Genomic DNA, 19,927 nt, shown 5'->3' with positions numbered 1-19,927 from the left:
GTGTCACATTGGGAATAGAATTTTTTAGGATCAAAAAAGGAATTGGGCTATCTTTTAGGGTCAAATAAAGAATTTCCTCTTCCTACTGCATCTACCTAGCTCTAGCAATAGCTCTCGCTGAAGAATAAATTAAAGGTGGCTGTTCGGTTCGTGGCCTCAAGGATTTGGGCTTTGAATTTAGGTAGAAAGGGCCCTGTTTGGTTCGTGTTAGAATGGTAGCGCGCTAGAAATAGTAACAACTTTGACCACTAATTACGATGTCAAACAAAGTCAGTTTACAAAACCAACTTCAGAACCCCGCGCTAGTGACCCTGAAGAATCTAATGAGGCCTTTGACAGCGCGATTAGAGGATGGGTACTGTAGCATCACTGTAGCTAATTATCGATTAATTACTGTCATTAGATCCGTCGCGAAAAGTTACACCCATTCTTAAAAAAATTTTGTAAATAGATTTTATTTAATACACCATGTATGTGAGATTTTCTTCTCGGGGAATGTGCGCGCTAGAATTCTTGCACTTCCAAACAAGACCAGGAGCTTCAGCCTCTATGATATGCAGGGAAAAGCTAATCGCAGCTGATTTCTCCTTTTGTCTCGGGAACACCAAAAGGCTACGAGCCATGCATGAGAAAGATGTTTTTGTGGAGCGAAAACTGTCACATGATAGATGGTGGCCGGTATATATCAAGAGCAGCCAGGCATGATAACGATGATGATGGAGATCAGGGAGGGAGGTGACTAGTCCGTTGTATCACTTTAACCCTAACCCCCGTAGGCGGCCTGCATGCACGTACACACTGATTGATTGGTTTGTGCATATATATGAAAAATTCCTTCAATGACATTCAGTGGCATTTAAGGGATTGACTACAAATTTCAATGTCATTCAGAGAATTAACTCCATATATATATATATATATATATATATATATATATATATATATATATATATATATATATATATATATATATATATATCGTTCTTGGTGTATATATATACTCCCCCGCCTCAAAATATTATCTTCCAAACTTTTTCTCATTAAAGTTTTCCTCCTTTTTCTCTGCAATTTTTTTCACTGACAAATTTCCTTGAAATTTTTTTATCAGAAAACGACAAAGAAATACCAAAAAAGAAAGAAAAAAAGATACGGTCGAAAAATCGACTGTAGAAAAGCCTCCCTAGGGTCGCCTGTAATTTAGAATCGCCCTCCGATGGCTAGGGACAGAGCTGGATTATTTTGCATTTGAACCTACTACTCATTCCATCCTAATCCCAAATTATACAAATCACCCCCAAAATCACCGACGCCCTGATCGATTCCACGTCGTTTTGTGTAGCGTTGAATCGCGGTTTGTCTGGCCTCACGGGCGTCGGGCGCCTGACCTGGGGAGATTGCGGGCGTCGATTCATCTGGACGCCGTAGGGACGGATCACGTTCATGTGTCCTCCGCTAGTCGGTCTCGTCGCTTCGTGTGACACTGCCCCTCGTCGATTCGCTGGCCACAGCTCCCTGCGCCCCTGTCCGTGAACCAGCCGACGAGACAACGTCAAGGGCCCGCCGAGGTGCGCCTCCCGCCAAGGTGCGCTTGCCGCCGTTTGAATTGGAGTCCGGCATCAGCCAAGAAAAAGAACAGAGGCAGCAGCCAATTGGTTTCTCCGTGGGGGGCAAGAAAATGGCACTGAGCGGTAGCCTCATCATCCTACTCGTTGCCAATTTGCCATGGTTCATCTGCGGCTGTACTAAGGTGAGCAACATTGAGAGGTCGCCACACGTAGGTAGTCAGCGGCATCGACGCGTCACCCTGTTCCCGCCTGAGCAGCAGAGCTGATGAAGCAGCCGAAGTAGATGTCGAGCGCCTTCATCAGGTTCGTGGCGCTGGCCATCCAAAGTGCCTCGGCGACGCCTCGGGGAGGTCGCCAGCCACCTCCTCGCACCGCTCCTCCACGAGCGCTGCCTCCTAGAGTTTTCACTCCCGCCACAAGCTCTTCACCCAGCAACGCCTTGGCGGGCGGCGGCGCCGCCGAATCACGGTGCGGCAGGGACTCACGGGCAGCGGGCACGGTTGCGATTCATGGGCGGACGCCGGCGGCGACTGCGACCAGGGCGCCTGTGATTTGGGGGTGATTTGTATAATTTGGGATTAGGATGGAATGAGTGGGGGGTTAAGAGCAAAAATAACCCCCTCTGCCCCTAGCCATTGGATGAGCATTCTGTGGTCTTGATTGGAGTTTTCAAAGTTTGCACAGGATGACTGGTTTTCATAGGATACGCTCATCCGGTAAGCTGGAGATGAATTTTCACCCGGAGATGAACCGACAGTTGCAGGAGACAACGGGGTTAGGGGTGGAAGAGCGTCGTGACAACGCCTCCAGGGAGAAAAACGGCGCTCGAGAGCATCTCTGTCGATGTGGTTGACTTACCGGTCTAGCTTTCGCCTGTATCTCGAGAACCCCATTCCGAGCACAATGGCCGGAACCAGCAAACTGTCAGCCGACGAACGAGGCCTTGCCTCCACCACCGCCGGTCATAGGGAGTGCTAGAACTGACCTGCCTAGCACGCACCGCCCAGATGCCCACTCTGTTATGGTGAGGTAGATCCGGACGAGCGCCCGCGCACCAATCCCCCCCCCCCCCCCCCCCAAGTAGGAGCCGGACGGCTCGGTGCTCTAACAACGTGAAGGGAAAGAAGGAGAGGGGCTGGAATCACATGCTTCCATCCGCCTCATCCTCGCACGCATCGGCTTGTCAGAGCGTCGAGCTCGCCAATGTCCGCCCAGATCCAATCCTTGCACCATCAGATCCAGCCACCAGGGGGCGGATCTACACCCCCAGGTTGCCGCCGCCACCGTAGTCGGCAACACCGTTGCCTCCGAGCCACAGTTATTGTAGGCCATAGATGGCACAAATGCCCGGCGCCGCCTTCCTTGTGCACACGCGGGCTTCCGGTGGTGCCCTTCGGCGGCGGCGAGGTAGAGGTGAGGGGAGAGGAGGCCAGTGGCGCGGGCTGCAAGCCCTGCTCGTGTCGGCCGAGAGGTGATGCGGGGTCGGAGCAAGGCGTAGGAGCTTTTTTCTTGGAACTCCATTTATTGATAATGTGCGAAACCAAATAAACAGTACGGTTTTCAATCACAACCGCTATAGTTAAATAGGGGTAACATTATCATTTTTCAATACGAGTAATGTGGTGTCTGAAAATTTCAAAATAAACACTTTTGGAATGGAGGAAGTACTTAATTAAATTTGTTTCAGATGACAGAGATAGCTCTAGATTCTTCTCTGACCGAATCCCTGGTACTTAAAGCTAGCGATCGAGCATACTACTAGAGATTAGCCGGGGCTCATATCAGAGTGGCCGCAGGATCGGAGGCAGATCATTAAGCATGCATGCAGATCCAAGGAGAAGGATCCGACCGTAAGGCTACAAGTTCAGAGGGAATTTATTTTGTGGTCACGTCGGCAGAGCAGCACGGAGGAGGACAAGCAGGGAACAATCAGAGATTAATGGCGCGTAAATTAAATAAAACCTTTGAAACCCTGAAGCTGAACAATGGGGGATCGGAGGTCCCCGCCGCCGCCGCGTGTGCGTGATGCGTGCACGTACGACATGCGAGCAGGCCGGTCGATAAATCCGACAGCGAAGATGATGTACTCCCTCCGTCCTAAAAAGAATATAAATCTCGCTTCCTGAGAAGTCAAATATTTTTAATTTTAACTAAATTTATACAAAAAATTACTAATATTTGTGTCTCCTAATTAATATAATGTAAAAATATGTTATATGATCAGACAAAATTGAAATTGTTTGACTCCTCGAGAAGCACGATTTTTTTGAGACGAAGTATCTTTTTCTGTGCTCACCCAAGGCATGCGCCTGTCACAAATCGCACCCCAGTTGCACCTCTCCCCGTTCGATCTTCTCTCTTGGTTCTGTTTTTCTTTTTTCTTCAGTCAGCGACGAGAAAATCGGTCGTAGAGAGTGACCAATCCAGAATAATTATTAGTAAAGGCTATCTTCTATCTTTAAATAATTTTAGTCTCTCCTCGCAGTATATTCATGTTAAAAATTATAGGAAGAACTTAGGAGGGTCTCCATAAACCTAGCGGTGGTAGGAGGGGCTGGACCGCTGGAGCCCCTCAAGACCCACCGCTGGATCCGCCGGTGGTCGTAGACAAAATTTTTATCTTGCAACTTTGGTTTTTTTCCCAACATCTAGTCGTCCAAGGTTACTTGTGGTAAAAAAAACTCTTGTGTTAGAAAAAGAAAAGGTTGGAATGAAGACACGTATGTAATATTGCAGAAAGGGGAGAGTTGACAAGATATATACTCTAACCTCTATACACCGTGGGGAGGGAGATCTCTCCGCGCTCCCTTCACCCGGGAGCGATGCGTGGCGCCGCTGGAAGGACGCCCGACGCAGACCGTCCGATCCGGCGAAGGAGGTCAATCCAGGCCACTCGATAGATTTTTTGCGAATAGACCCTTCAATTTCTTTCTAATCAAACCCGCCGTCCATATTTTTTTGCAAACAACCCCCCGCCGCCTACCCTCCCACTATCCGCATGAGCCCCACTGCGCCCCCCTCCTCCGCGCACCCTCCCTCGGCCTCCCCCGCCCCTCCCTCTCCCCTAACCCTAACGTCCCTCGCCGCCGCCCTCCGCCCCCGCCGGCAGTCGCCGCCCTCCGCCCCTCGCCCTCCTCCCATACCACCGGTCGCCGTCCTTGGCCGCCACCCCACTGCTCCTCGGCGCCGCTCCCCCTCTCCGCCGCGCCTTCCTCCTCTCCCCCTCCCTCGCCGGTGGGCACGCGGCATGGCGGCGGCGGATCGAGCCGCGCGCTCGAGCCGGCCGCCCTCTCCCCCGCAGATCTTCGCCGCCAGCAGCCGGGCATGGGCGCAGCGGGGCCTCTTGCGGCGGCGGCCCGGCCCCTGCGCGCGGTGCGGCCTGCGCATGGCGCGACCGGCGCGGCTCCGGCCATGTCCGCCGCGACCTACGCGCGACGGCGCGGCGGCCTGCTGGAGCTCTCCTCGGCGCGGCGCGTTCGACCCGGCGCGCGGTGGCGGCGGCGTTCGACCCTGTGCGGCGGGCGGCGGCGACGGCCGGCCGAGCAGGCCCCATTCTCTCTCTCTCACTTTTCCTGCTCGAGCCCCCTCCTCGAGATCCGCCGCCCACTGCTCGAGCTCCGCCCCTGCTCCGAGCTCCGCGACAGGGAGGACCGGCGGCGAGCAGGGCCGACGTCCCGGCGCGGTGTAGCGCGCCTTTCTTCCTAGTAGATGTGGATCGATGCCCGCGCGGCCGGGCATGCATGGCATAAAGCAGCTAAGGATCGGGGCGGCCGGGTTGGGCGGGCATGATGAGCCGTATGATCCGCTTGTTTTCGCCCTGCGTGCAATGATGTCGCTACTGGTCTACTGGGCACTTGAGCTCGCTGCATGCCTTCTGCATCGCTGTTCCTGTTCCCCTCAGCTCCTCTCCTCCTCCCAGCGCTGCTGCTTGCTGCTGTCTGCGCGCGCGCGTGTCTGCGCGTTTGGAACGTACACACACATGAGATGAGCCTCCGCCTCCTCCTCCTCTGTGCCTGCAGTCCGGTCCCTCCCCTCTCCACGAGCTGGACCAGCAGATCATCAGATCGATCGGCATGCATGCCGATTAACGGGCGCTGCAGCGCAGTAGCATCGCTGCGGGCGCGTGCGTGGCATGTAACGTCACAAAGACCATTGTATTGGTATGTAGCCACGTGCCCACGTACTTTCGTCTTTTCTTTGTTCAAGGGAAAAAAAACAACGCATTGGATAAAAAACACTTCCAGGCTTCGTAGGTTCACGCGTGCATGGAGGTGAAAGGAAGAACAGGGTGATCATTATTCTTCATCAGAGTGGTGGATCTGTGGATGAATGTTCTCCTTGTCTCTAGTCTGCCCCAATCATGAATGTTGACTACTCCTCACCACCAGTCACTGTCGTTAAAAATAGGAGAGCAACGGTCAAAGTTGGTTGGGATCCAAAAGCCAAATTTGTGCATTGGTGATCATGTAAAGTCGTTGCAAAGGAAGAGAGCATATTGACAATGCAAGCTAGCGGAAAGTGGGTGCAGATAGAGCGCAGGAATGATCGAGAAGATGAGGCGAGACGAAGCACCGCAGCAGCAGCAGCAGCAACTGCAGGAGGAAGGGAGCATCATTGCACGGGGGGCGCGGAGGCCTGCCTCCTGACCGCCTGAAGACTAGCCGAACCGAGCCGAGACGATGGATATTAACGCGTGCCCAGCCTGTTCGTCTCTTCCGGCCGGCGAGCGGCGAGCCCCTGCCAGTGCCATGCCTTGCCCCCACGACCATGATTCTGTCTCCCCCGGCCCCAACTTTCGTCGCTCGCGCACGGTGGTGGACCCAGGGTTTCAGAAACCGTCCGGCAACCGCCGGTTTCCGGGATTTTTTCCCGTTTCCGGTCCGGTCCGAGACAGTAAACCGGGTCCGGTTTTTTATATTTTAGGCTTCTAAATCCAAAAATACAAAAGTAAATTTTTTGTGCTACTGTTCCGGTTCTGAACAGTACCACCGGTTTTTTAAACCCTGGGTGGACCGCGCCCGAGACGGCGAGACCTGCCGGGCGGAATAGCGGCCTGACCTCATGGAGCCAGCCCGGCCCCTGGAATTAGCCCCGTTAATGGTTTGAGTTGAAATGGATTTAATGGATTGAGTTTTGATATGGATCACTGGCGGAGGATAAGCAGGGCCAACAGGAGCCATGGCCCCCCTGGATTCCTAATTTTCTCTTATGATCATCTAATTTTATCAGCTAATCTGATCCACCAGTCCAATACTGCCCCCCGGAGCACCGATGGTCCCCCTGAGATTTTGCTCAAGCTCCGCCACTTATATGGATTGTATTTGAGTGGATTCAAATAGGTTGTATTAACTAATGGGCGGGGTGGAGCGGATTCTATGTAAATATGGATTGGAGTGGATTGGGGTGGTTTGAAATGGATTTTTTATACAAAACAATATGGCTATATATAAATGTCGGTCCCACAAGAGCCGGACCTTAGAAATTAAACATCACGTTCACATTATAAAATTTTATCGAAATTGACTGAAATTTGTTGGAGATGGCTCACTATGACTGGCAGCTACTTTGTGCAAAGCAATGTAGCTAGAATTACACATGGGTCCCACGTCAAGAGCCGGACTCTATAAATTAAACATCGCGTTCACACTATAAAGTTTTATCGAAATTGACTGAAATTTGTTGGAGATGACTCAATATCGGTACCTCTGGACTAGGGTACCCCCTCTTGCTGTGCCAAGACTCACGTAGTTATCCATAACTACGCCCTAAAGAGCTGAACAGCTGGACACCTGGGGTCCGACACCATCTCACCGGACCAACGGTCCCGGACCCGCTTTCCGCTCAAGACGGGTCCGGTATCACCATGTGTCCCGGAGAACGGAGCGCTCAGCCAGGACAGCCGGACCTCCACCGGGTCCCGGACCCCCAAATACTATCCGAACCCCTCAGCTGAGAGGGAACTAGACCTGGGCATGGGCCGCCCGACCCGAAGAACCCGGACCGACCCGCCCGAAAAAAACCCGACCCGACCCGGCCCGAGGAACACGGCGGGCGGGTCCGGGCCATGATTTCAGCCCGGTGAAAAATTCGGGTCGGGTGCGGGCTGAAAATTAAACCCGCGGGCCGGCCCGACGGCCCGGTCAAAAAGACACATATGTGATCTGTTATCTTATTTATTTATGCCATTTGCCATTTTATTTTATCACATCTGTGATCTGTGTGAACTATTGTCTATGGTGCATGTGTTGTACAGTTGTTTTATCAGAATTGTGATGTTCGGATCATGTAATATTTAAATTAGTCATGCATGTACGATTGTTGCTGCTAGTTTCTGGGATCATGTGGGTGACCGTCGGGTCAGCGGGTCGGCCCGCGGGCTGTCGGGTCGGGCTGTGGGCGGGCTCGGGCCAACATTTTAGGGTTTTCGCCGGGCCACGGGCGGGCTCGGGCCATGAGTTTTTCTACCGGGTTTTTTTCGGCCCGACCCGAACCCGACCCGACCCGAGAAATGCCCAGGTATAGAGGGAACAGACACCCCTCCTGGGGGGGTCCGGAAAGGCCACGTGTCCGCAGGCGCGGGTACGCGCGCGGGTGCGCGCGCGGGTGCTAAGCTTCCTCGGAAAGACTTCCCTACCTACCGCATTCAATGCGGGAGACGTTAAGTGCGCTCTACCACAGCAGAGCCCGAGGAGATTTTTGCCAGGCTGTACTGATGGTCGCGCGTTACCAAGGTGCACAGTCCAGCCGCTGGCGCCACTCACACCACACGCGTCAGTCTGCTACGCCAGATAGACACGACGACTCGGCGACGGAGTATCATAACACCTACGCGGTAGACCCAACAGTCTACGCCGCAACCTACACTACCTCAACGGGCACCTCGCCGATGAGACAGGAGAAGACCCCCTCGGGCAGAGAGTCTACAGGACGATGAAGCGTATCCGGCAAGAGATTCTCCATCAATGTAGCACCATTAGTGTCTATTCAGTATAATATACATCCTTGTTGGGGCCACCTGTCGGGGTCCAACGCCTGTGTACACGTCCTCCTTGCTCTATAAAAGGGAGACACCCGTTAGAGAAGGACTCGGGTCCAAAAGAAGGCGAGCTGGGCAAAGGATAGACTCATTCATACCAAGAGCAATACACCTCACAGTGGACGTAGGGTATTATGCTCCGGCGGTCCGAACCACTCTAAACCCGAGTGTTCTTGTATTCTTGCACCCAACCTAGATTGGCCTAATCGCTCAGCACTTTCCCGAGTACTTTCCCTCAGGGATTAGGCGGGTGTGTTCCGCCACCCGGCTGTGGGTACCCCCAAAAGCCCACGACATTAGGCGCTGTCCGTGGGGATCGTGCAAGCATTGGCTAGATCTTCAGGCTTATGAGGCTGAGCTCATCCTCTGCAACGGCGACGAGAAGATGAAGAGAGGCATGGCGGCACCTACGCCGCATGCCACAGCACCGAGGCAGCGGTGCCCTCGGTGCGGCGGCGCAAGGCAGCGGCGCCTGCTGTGCGTCGCCACTGCGACACCTCCGAGCCGACGCGGTGGCGCGCAGCGGAGACGCCCGTTGTACGTCACCCTACAACACCTCTGCGTCGTCTCAAGGTTTTCTCTCAAGCAACCACCAGGACTCCCCAGCGGCGACATGGCGTCGGCTCAAGGCTTTCTCGTAATATGAAGCCTGGAGCCGACCGCTGTGGCCCGGGGGAAGTCTACCGCCATCTCCTCCCTCGCCAGGACCGAGTCTCTCTCGGTGCTGCTGCAGACAGGATCCCGCCACCAGGCGCGGGGGCCTAATGCCAGCACCAAGGTCGAGCCAGCGAACGACGGCCCTTCTCCACGCTCCGTGCTCATCCAAATGAGCACCCAGCTCGTGATGAGCAATCATCGGGCTAGTTTCTGGCGGCAGACGGCGGCGGCTGGGCCACTCCCATTCAAAGCCAAAGAATTCGTCTCCATGCTACCTAGGCATATGACAATTCTTAGGCAGGGAAATGCCCCCCGAGCTCCCGAGGTGATTCTGGATGATGCAGTTCAGGCACGTCCAGGATGCCTTCGCCTCCGACCACTGTGTAGAACTCAAGGGTGGCGATTCCACTCTGGATGGGAATGTGCATGCCTTACAAAAGGCGGCCGTAGGTTACCCCTAGATAGGACTAAGAGAGTACATCCTTGTAATAATATGGTGCCTATGTGTGGTCTGGAGCGGAAAAAGTCCGCCCTTTAAACCCGATCTCTGGCTTCATCGCAAAAACAGGCAACGCCAGCAAGTGGTCCAGAGCGGTAGAGGTCCGGCCTCGTAATCCCGACCTCTGATGTACACCACAATAAAGGAGAATTGCTTTCTCAAGTCTATCTGAACTTTACCTTGGTTACACTTATCCATTTTGGTTTAACTGTGTCTTTCTCCCAAACGGAGTCTTTTCTTTAGTTACTAACGATCCAAGTTGAGTTGCTGGCTTGTGGTCAGGTGGGGACACCCCTTCTAGCTGGAAAGCAATTCGGACCCCTAGGGACCTGCTCAGGAGAAGTGGTGCCCGTATCCTGGGGTAGAGAAGCTCCGCGTAGCTTAGCCTGGTAATGTACCCTAAGCCTACGCACTTCACTGCCCTGTTACGAGTCCCCTAGCATCCGAGACTGCTGTCCCTAGAGGTCCCGGGCTCCTTTCCGGTATAAGGTCTGGTTTCCTACACCTTACTGCAAGGACCGGTGGCATAATTCATTGGATCGTCAGCAACGTCCCAAGTCCACTCTGGTGGCCCGCTCCGGCGGAGACCGCTCGCCACGGTCGCCCAAGTCCACTCCGGTGGCCTGCTCCGGCGGAGACCGCTCGCCACTGTCGCCCAAGTCCACTCCGGTGGCCCGCTCCGGCGGAGACCGCTCGCCACGGTCGCCCAAGTCCATTCCGGTGGCCCGCTCCGGCGGAGACCGCTCGTCACGGTCGCCCAAGTCCACTCCGGTGGCCTGCTCCGACGGAGACCGCTCGCCACAGTCGCCCAAGTAAACTCCGGTGGCCCGCTCCGGTGGAGACCGCTCGCCGCGGTCGCCCAAGTCCACTCCGGTGGCCCGCTCCGGCGGAGACCGCCGCCACGGTCGCCACAGCCAGGTCCGGGGAAGTGATTCTCGCTCCCTGAGCGGTCCGAGGTCCGTGTAGCCGCTTGTCTTGGTTCCGTACCCCAAGCCTATACCTTCGCCGTCCTATGGAAAGCGGTCTATTACCTGAACCTGGCAACAAGTGCTACGGCCTAGAAGGGGGCCGGAGCACCCGCTCTCGACATGGGCGCGCCAACGCAATCAGCATTGCGTCACGATAATGACCCCACCTACGGGTTCGTACCTCCCCCGAGGTGGGCCCGGGGGCCACTGTCGGTACCTCTGGACTAGGGTACCCCCTCTTGCTATGTCAAGACTCACGTAGTTATCCATAACTACGCCCTAAAGAGCTGAACACCGGACCCCTGGGTCCGACACCATCTCACCGGACCAACGGTCCCGGACCCGCTTTCCGCTCAAGACGGGTCCGGTATCACCATGTGTCCTGGAGAACGGAGCGCTCAGCCAGGACAGCCGGACCTCCACCGGGTCCCGGACCCCCAAATATTATCCGGACCCCTTAGCGGAGAGGGAACAGACACCCCGCCTGGGGGTCCGGAAAGGCCACGTGTCCACAGGCACGGGTACGCGCGCGGGTGCCAAGCTTCCTCGAAAAGACTTGCCCACCTACCGCATTCAATGCGGGAGACGTTAAGTGCGCTCTACCACAGCAGAGCCCGAGGAGACTTTTGCCAAGCTGTACTGATGGTCGCGCGTTACCAAGGTGCACAGTCCAGCCGCTGGCGCCACTCCCACCACGCGCGTCAGTCTGCTACGCCAGATAGACACGACGACTCGGCGATGGAGTATCATAACGCCTACGCGGTAGACCCAACAGTCTACGCCGCAACCTACACTACCTCAACGGGCGCCTCGCCGATGAGACAGGAGAAGACCCCCTCGGTTAGAGAGTCTACAGGACAATGAAGCGTATCCGGCAAGAGATTCTCCATCACTGTAGCACCATTAGTGTCTATTCAGTATAATATACATCCTTGTTGGGCCCACCTGTCGGGGTCCAACGTCTGTGTACACGTCCTCCTTGCTCTATAAAAGTGAGACGCCCGTTAGAGAAGGACTCAGGTCCAAAAGAAGACGAGCTGGGCAGAGGATAGACTCATTCATACCAAGAGCAATACACCTCACAGTAGACGTAGGGTATTACGCTCCGGCGGCCCGAACCACTCTAAACCCGATTGTTCTTGTGTTCTTGCCTCCAAGCTAGATTGGCCTAATCGCTCAGCACTTTCCCGAGTACTTTCCTTCAGGGATTAGGCGGGTGCGTTCCGCCACCCGGCTGTGGGTACCCCCAAAAGCCCACGACACTCAGTATGACTAGGAGCTACTCTGTGGAAAGCAGTGTGGCTAGAATTACACGTGGGTCTCACGTCAAGAGCCGGACCCTAGAAATAAAACCTCGCGTTCACACTATAAAATTTTATCGAAATTAATCAAAATTTGTTGGAGGTGGCTCAATATAACTGACAGCTACTCTGTGCAAAACGGTATGACAAAATCTACACTATAATTTTTTTTTAGAAATGAGTTTTTATTGGGTTGTAACCATAGTTTGGTTAATAGTTTATTACATCATGAGCTGAAATGTTTGGGTTGGATTGGTTTGTGGTGGTAGCGGTTTGGAGTGGTGTGGATAATATTAATTTCCCTAATGCGAATGGATTGGTGTGAGTATAGTTTGATTTTTCAACCTATTTGCAGAGCTACCTGGAATGGAACAGTAATAGAATAATCAAGCGGAGGAGGAGGAGGAGGAGGAGGAGGAGGATCTCTCTTAGTTTTCGCCGTGCCCATCATCATTCCGCTCCGCCAACTTTGGCCGCGTTACACGGCCACACACGTCGCCGCGGCACATGCGTTGCTGCCCGGCGCCTGCCTCTGCCTCCTCGCTAGTAGCGTAACCAGCCACCCGGAACAAGCAAAGAAAAAGGGGCCGAGCGCATGCATGCCATGCACGATCGCACATGCGGCGCTCGGCTCGCTGCCGCTGCGCCCCCTGCCGCGGCACGGCCGCCCGGGCGGGCAGATGCACGGACCCCGGCCGAAATCCTTGGCGACGTACGCGCCCCTTCTCCTGTGCCTCCTCGCCACGGGCCGCGCGTCGTCGTCATTGCGCTGCGGCGCCCGGCTCGTCCACCGCCGCCGTTGTTGGGCTCTCGCAGCGCGCACGCACAGTTCAACACTGTTCGCCAATCACCGGCGCATACGGCTCCGCGTGCGTGGACAGGATCGAACAGGGATGCACGTATGGCGACAAACCACCAAGGGATCCAATGTTTGCTTCGAAAACAAATTCGCTACACAGCATCTCGAACTGTGGGTAGTACTGGAAGACCGTTCGAGGAGCTTGAATCGGTTTCTGTCGGGTAGTCACTTGCTTTCAGAGCCTCAAAGACAGAGATGCTCCTCCTCAAACAGGCAAACACGGCCCCTTCGGCTCTGAACTACATGTACAAATGTAGTCAGATCCATGGTACACACGCGGACGAAATTTGGTCCAAAGACTTGAAAACCAGACGATCAATTGGCAGCAAGTTACAAGGCAACTCTGCGGTCCAGAGCGGTGCTTCAAGCATGGACATAAGTGGAGCGATACATTAATGCAACATGACATGATGATGAGTTGATGACACGCGTAACACAAAATTGCTGCACAGCCACAGCCCAGGTAAAGCGGCTATGTCATTACATAACCTACAGCACAAAGTAGGTCTGTCTACATATGAAGGGTCCACGAATTGCATTCAAAACTTCAAGGCGTCATTCAGTCATCAAGCGTAAGACAGTAGGTTTCGTTATTCCATCAAATTGAAACTTGAAGATGCCCATCAAGGAGAAAAGGGGGATGAGGAGAAGATAACAGTTAACTTTATGCCAAATTCAACAGATGTTTGTTCATACAACAAACATTCAGGATTCTTGCACAATGCCTCTGCACGCTGTGATAACCAGCAGACCTGTACATTCCAAAACAAATTCAACTGGTTAATACAAGTGAATAATAAGCATGAATCACAGAAAAGTAAAATCAACGAGAGTTTCCGGACAGGCACTGCCATCAGGGGACCAAACAAGACAGCAAAATTGTCCCAGAGGAAACATAGTGAAACAGTGTTATGTTCAGAGCTGCTTCAGGCCAAAAGAAATAATGATAATGGATAAAACCATCTGATGAGCCACCTAATAGGCTGATGGGATGAAGAGTTTGCTCATCATCTGATATGGCCCCCAATGGGCAAGGTATCAAAGGTCATAGTGATGCATTCACATGGGAGACAAACAAACCAAAGGGTCCATATAATCAAAGCCATGAAGACTATGGTTTCAGATTCCAAAATAAAAAATAAACTTCCATGCCTGCTCAAATTGTAGCTCAAAAACAAGAGATTTAGCTCCACACTAATATGTACCGCAACACCATTATTTCTCGTTCTGACTACGATGTATGAACAGCCAAAAGGCACGTACTGTCGTATTGATTTCATCATACAGTGGCAGCTTTGAAAAATATGGTAGTTGCCAAAAGGTTCACCTAAGGCGGTCATAATGCGTAACTCTGAAGATGTACTTCATAAGCTAAGTGTAGGGAGTTCCTCCAAGCAAATATTAACAAAATAAATGAATATCAGCCAGCCAAAAGGGAATAGTTGCACCACTGCTACAATAATTATGTCGTTTGTTTCATGTTGTTTGTTGTCACAGCCTCACAGGCTACAAACAGAATTATCAGACAAGACTTCAGAAAAGCTAACAAGACATGCTTTACAGTGGAAAGCTTGTGACCATGTGATCCAGACCATACCCAAAAGATTCCTTAAATATCACATCCGATGTTTTTCAACCTATCGTGCATCAGATGTGCATGGGGTAAAACTGCTGACTGACAGCAGCTATTGCTCACATACTTACAGTCTCTATGCCCTGGTTTTCATAACAATTGCTAGTGGTAATCAGATGAGTTACTAACACTACACTGAATGGACTTGTATACAGTCACAAGACAAGGAAAGCTAAATAGTAAAAGAAATAGAACTAATAATTAGGTATGTGTAGAAGATGGAAATAAAACATGTACCAGCACTTATCCGCTTCCCCAACCACATTATGCTTGTAACTACAACCCCCATTACAATTAACAAGTTCAACCAGTCGTGCGGTTACTACCTTACGCTTGTTAGCCTTTAGTTTTAGTGTATATATGTGTGAATTAGATATAATGGCGATGAATTTAGAGTGAAAGCTCAATTTCCACTACAAGGTTACTGTTTTCACTGGCTTTCAGGGTTTCCCCAACTTACTACTAGAGGGATAGCTGCCAATAGCCAAGGTAAGCCCAGCAGACTAACAGAGCCAACTGTAGCTGGCTAGCCCTCTATAACAGGAACATGTAAAATACAGCTAATGAATTTATCTTGCTCATATAGGAACAGCGGGTGTGGTATATTGTATGATATGATCATATGTGGGCTTGTCGAGGCCCACAGAAAATTCAGCATTATGCAGCTTGCTCAGTTTTAAACATGAGATTACATTTTCCTGCTATGAAAAATGAACCCAAAAGAAACATAAAACTTAAGGCACTTCTCATACAGGCAGATGCTCTGTTGCTTTTAACCTGGTTAAATTGAAAGAACAGGGAATTATTACATAGTATTCAAGATCAAACCCTACAAAGTACAAGCAGCCTGTTGAAGACTTGCACTCAACCAAACAGACCATTACAAAATTTCAGGTTGTTTTGCAGCTGTAAAAATTCAGATTACAAGGCAGACATCATGAATTCAATTAAGTTGCCTACCAACTAGATTGGTCTCTGAACATTTTAGCATTGCTTTATGCTCATGATTCATGAACATCACAATTGGAAATATATGAACCTACAGATTTACAGAATAAACTTTGGAACTGCAGTAAGCACTTAGCAACAAGGAAATGACATCAGGAGTGATCTGAGATGTCCATGTATATCAACTGCCTGTGTTTCATGTCGAAGACTGAAATATTCAAAGCAAGCTTGCATAACGTTCCCTTCAATCAGAGTCACATTTCTACATTTTACCCCAAATCAGTACTCCTGAGAACACTAAATATTCATCGAGCAGCTTATTACTATCGAGCGTCCACACATTAACCCGATGTCCACGCAAAAATGACTAATTAGCCGATCAGTGTTGCTTCCCCTAACAAAAGGGCGCATGATTCGACACTCACGCAATTAAAATTCCTAGGGACCTAAGACGAACATCCAAATCACGAACTCAATCAGAACCACAGAGCTAAATCCAGAAAGAATTCGAAACGGCGTGACGGGATCGGAGCTCACCTAAATCAACCGGATCGGACCGGGGAAGGATCAGGCGAGCTTGGCGGTGGCCGGGATGAGGCCAATGGAGGCGCCGCCCTTGACCTTGGCCTCCTGCGCCTCGCGGATCGTCTGCATCTGGAGCATCCGCTCCATGACGAGCTCGTACTGGCACTTCTCGTAGGCGTGGCGCTCGGGCTCGCACTTCCATGGGAGGTAGTACTCGGCGACGCGGCACTTGTTGAGCGGGATGAGGAGGTGCGCGCACTGGTCGCGGTAGGGGAGCGGCACCCGGGCCTCCGCCATCTCCGCCTGCGTGGCGATCTGGGGCTTGGAGGAGCCGAGCTGCACGCCGGCCGCTGCCGCCGCCGCCTCCATCTGTCAACTGTCTCCCCTTCTCTCTCGCCGGCGACGTCGTCGTCTCGTCGATGGTTGGTGCGGCTTGTGGTCGGCGAATGGCGAGGTGACTAGTGAGATGCTTTGGATTTGGGGGCTTTGGGTATGGGCTGAGCTGGGGCCTCATTCTGGCCCATGGTTGTGTGGCTACGGGAGCTGCATCCTTTTTCTTTTTTCTTTTTAAAAACAAGGACAAGGAAAATCTGACAGTGTACATTCGTTATGGTACATTATGAACGGGTTTTGGTTTCTTGGCCCTAGTATTGCATATAATCACCAACTTATCTAAAGAACCGCAAGCATTGACTCCACCTGTGATAAAAAAAAAATGGGGTAAACAATGGTAATAGGTGAGCGTGCGTGATGTCACTGATGTGTCTATGTAGTCGGCATGAAAGCTTCATATGCCACTATGGCATTATTGTCACTTATAGCGTATCGACATGTCACCACCCAAGTCTCAAAAAATGGATAGAAATAAAGTGGGTATCCATTCAAATTAACTAGATGCTTCGGCGTGTTACCGTCAATCCACGGTGATGACTAGTATAACGTGTAAGTTCAGAATTGGCATGTGATGATGTGAAGAATGGATGGGAAAGTTTTGCTGCGCGTAAACAACACTATGCAAAAGTATGACTGCGCTTGAAATGAATATAAAGCAAATAACCCAACAAACATGTGTAGAGGGACCAATCTTCAAGCAACTTGTGATGGCTATCCTTATTAGCAAAATCCCAAATGTCAGCTTAGTGGAATTTCATATATATGAGCATCATTCCCTCCATATTTCATATAAGAATATGCTAGCGCATTCAGTAACCTTGGAGGAAAGTTTGTGAGAAAGTGAAGTTACTCCAAGCAAGTGGTCTCGCTCAAGCATATGTTCTTATAGTTGTATTAGGATTTTAAAACTAGTTTTGGATATACTTTTGATCATGAACTATATACTACTAAAAATCAATGTCGTATTAAAAGATGAAGTATCTATCCATGCAACTTTCACACACTAAGCATTCGTATAATATGTTGTCAAATTTATAAAAGAAAATTGAGTTTTATGATCCAAATAAGCAGGGGCGAAGCCAGGCCACTAGCTCATGGGGTCAAGTCTATCAATCGACGGATCATTAAGCACTATTAACACGCAGCAACTTTCCATTGCATTTTACAAAATTAGTTGGGGTCAGCGGATCCCCGTGAGAAGCTGCAGCTCCGCCCCAGCAAATAAGCACATAAAAACAAACATATATAGCATTTTAGTTTTTTGATCAAAGAAAATGGTGATATGGACACTTATAATTTTTTAAAATCAACATGAGATAGAGTAAAAGTAACCGGTAACAGAAGCTGCAACATGAGTTAGAGTTACAACATCAGGTATTGCAACTGAGAGAACAAAACTTTCTTTTGTGACGGATGAGAGTGCCAAAATAAACTCTTTTTTTAGTTTATTACTGACGTATTACTCGATTCAATTGCGGAATTGCAAGTCGTACTCTCTCATACAGTGGTACTCTCTATTTTCTTGAGAAATAAATTTTGCAAGCCGATGCACGGCCAGCAGCACTTCATACAGCCTTGGAAGGCCCAGCAGTACTTCATACAGCCTTGGATGGCCCAGCAGCTATCGCAGCAATCAGGATGAGCGTTGGATGCAAAACGGTTGACATGCTATTTTTTATTAAAATTTTAACAAATTTAGTATTTGATTAGGTCAAAATTCATAGTCCACATTTTAGCATCACAGCATTTTGGAAGGGAGCCCAATAGCCCATCAATCATACCCGTGAAGCCATCACCGTAAGTTCGTGACACCCTTCTATTATTATATCTTCTGTTTCTCAAAAACAATATATCCATCTTAAAATAATTTTAAAATGTGTCATCATTTACTGAACCAATGGACATGATCATCCAACACATGAACGAATCCGAAGGTTCACCCAATAACGATGAACATGATATTCCTAAAGTTTACGGGGGCACTGCTAGTAGAGAGCACAGCGCCCTGCTTTTTCGCTTTAGGGTACTTGGGATACAACTCAGATTGTAATGTGCGGTTTGATTATAATCGGCCCGGTCTGATTTTTAAGTTCACTTTCAATGTCCACATCCGTTACATGAGACGTTTCGCAAAATCTTCAGGAATGGCGTGTAAACCAACAAAATGGAAGAACATTGAAAGGGAATGTCAAATGGATCAGATTTCTGGCTTGGAATCCTCCTCACAAGGAGGCATCACAATTGCGCACAGTCTAATCATAGTCGATCATCTGGGGAAAGGATCCTCACGTCCATTTAATATCTATAAACACCAAAAAAGAAAAGATATCCCAGTGAGAAAAGAAAAGAAAAGAACCAACAGGTTTATGTAAGAAAAGTCCTTGTTCAGAGAAGAGATATAAGAATGCTAGATGGATCAGATTTCTGGCTTGAATCCTCCTCCGCAGAGGAGGGATTACATGTGCGCACAGTATAATCATAGTCGATCAGCTGGGGAAAGGATCCTCACTTCCATCAGAATTTCTTAAATCTTTTAACCATGTTTAACAAGAAAAAAAAGTTCCAAGAACAAGAGGCAAATGCATTGTTTTGATCAGAACATCTGACTTAGAGTCTTCTGCGAAGAGAAAAACTCGTAAAATCGCACAGTATAATCATAGTCGATAATTTGGGGAAAGGATCATCACCTCAAAACAAAATTCGGGTTCGCCGCGACAAATCGAAAGACGAAGAGAATAAACAGAACGAAACGAAAACGAAATCGACAGAAGAGAGAAGCCGAGATGTGCAAAGGCTAGGAGGCTAGGAACGCAGCAGCCGCTCAGCATCATGCTTGGACCGGCGCTTGGGGCGAGATTGCTGGGATCCGTTGCGGCGTCGTTTTTATATAGGGCTCCGTCGTGCAGGCCGACGAAACCCTAGGTCGCGCGGGCCGAGATGGACGGACGGATGGGCAGCCACGTTGATCGGTAGCGGCCCAGAGAACAGGCCCATTGGACTGGAGAAGTGGTGGTGGCGGCGGCACCTTGGGCCGGCGGTTGCTTAGCGAACAGCCCGAGCCGGCCTGTCAAAATTTCAGCCCTTTTAAACTATTGACCCAGCGAGGAGGTTTCCAAGAAGAGCAAGTCAGCGACGGTTGCGAGAGACCAGGTCATGCCCGTGCATGGCGTGCATGGCCGAGGATCGTGTCGTGCCACGCGGTTGCACGGCATCGCCTAAGCCAAGCGATCGTGCACAGTGCCGTACCGTACCGTACAGAACTTGAAGTTGTCTCTTTTTTTCTCTTGCTAAAAGCGGTAAACTGTAACAATCAGCTAAATGCAACAAATTGTTGGACCATATATACGTTCAGTTATTGAGCAGAATATGAAACACAATCACAGTGACAACTGACAAGGCATCGTGTTCTTTTTTTACCATCATGCAAAACTTTATTTTATTGAAAGCAAGAACAAGCTGAAACGACAAGTCGCCAAATTAACCTACTGATAGTCTTAACATCGATCTACTATGATGCTCTATCCCTAATGCTGGGGGCATGTA

At 50.6% G+C, this 19,927-nt stretch overlaps 1 protein-coding gene and 4 non-coding genes across 5 annotated transcripts; all 5 read right to left on the bottom strand.

Moving 5' to 3' along the window:
• Positions 1-13,277: 13,277 nt before the first annotated feature.
• Positions 13,278-16,477, bottom strand: LOC120691389 (NADH dehydrogenase [ubiquinone] 1 beta subcomplex subunit 7-like). The gene is made up of 2 exons (XM_039974443.1): positions 16,004-16,477; positions 13,278-13,637 (listed from the first exon to the last, which is right to left on the bottom strand). The coding sequence occupies exon 1, from the start codon at positions 16,358-16,360 to the stop codon at positions 16,034-16,036; it is 327 nt and encodes a 108-aa protein (XP_039830377.1). The 5' UTR covers positions 16,361-16,477; the 3' UTR covers positions 13,278-13,637; positions 16,004-16,033.
• Positions 16,478-18,256: 1,779 nt separating this feature from the next.
• LOC120693684 lies at positions 18,257-18,399 on the bottom strand. The gene has a single exon (XR_005683140.1). It is a non-coding gene; the product is annotated as a small nucleolar RNA snoR74 (small nucleolar RNA).
• Positions 18,400-18,576: 177 nt separating this feature from the next.
• On the bottom strand, positions 18,577-18,679 carry LOC120693640. Its single transcript, XR_005683097.1, has one exon. It is a non-coding gene; the product is annotated as a small nucleolar RNA Z103 (small nucleolar RNA).
• A 116-nt stretch (positions 18,680-18,795) lies between these two features.
• LOC120693639 lies at positions 18,796-18,899 on the bottom strand. Its single transcript, XR_005683096.1, has one exon. It is a non-coding gene; the product is annotated as a small nucleolar RNA Z103 (small nucleolar RNA).
• A 73-nt stretch (positions 18,900-18,972) lies between these two features.
• LOC120693641 lies at positions 18,973-19,077 on the bottom strand. The gene has a single exon (XR_005683098.1). It is a non-coding gene; the product is annotated as a small nucleolar RNA Z103 (small nucleolar RNA).
• Between the last annotated feature and the right edge of the window lie 850 nt (positions 19,078-19,927).

Source organism: Panicum virgatum, chromosome 9N, assembly GCF_016808335.1.
Source record: "Panicum virgatum strain AP13 chromosome 9N, P.virgatum_v5, whole genome shotgun sequence".
NCBI lineage: Eukaryota > Viridiplantae > Streptophyta > Magnoliopsida > Poales > Poaceae > Panicum > Panicum virgatum.
This window is presented reverse-complemented; position numbering and strand designations above follow the sequence as displayed.

What these genes read in the sequence shown, in the direction of transcription:
- LOC120691389 (XM_039974443.1), bottom strand. Translation starts at nt 16,360, where the DNA reads ATGGAGGCGGCGGCGGCAGCGGCCGGCGTGCAGCTCGGCTCCTCCAAG.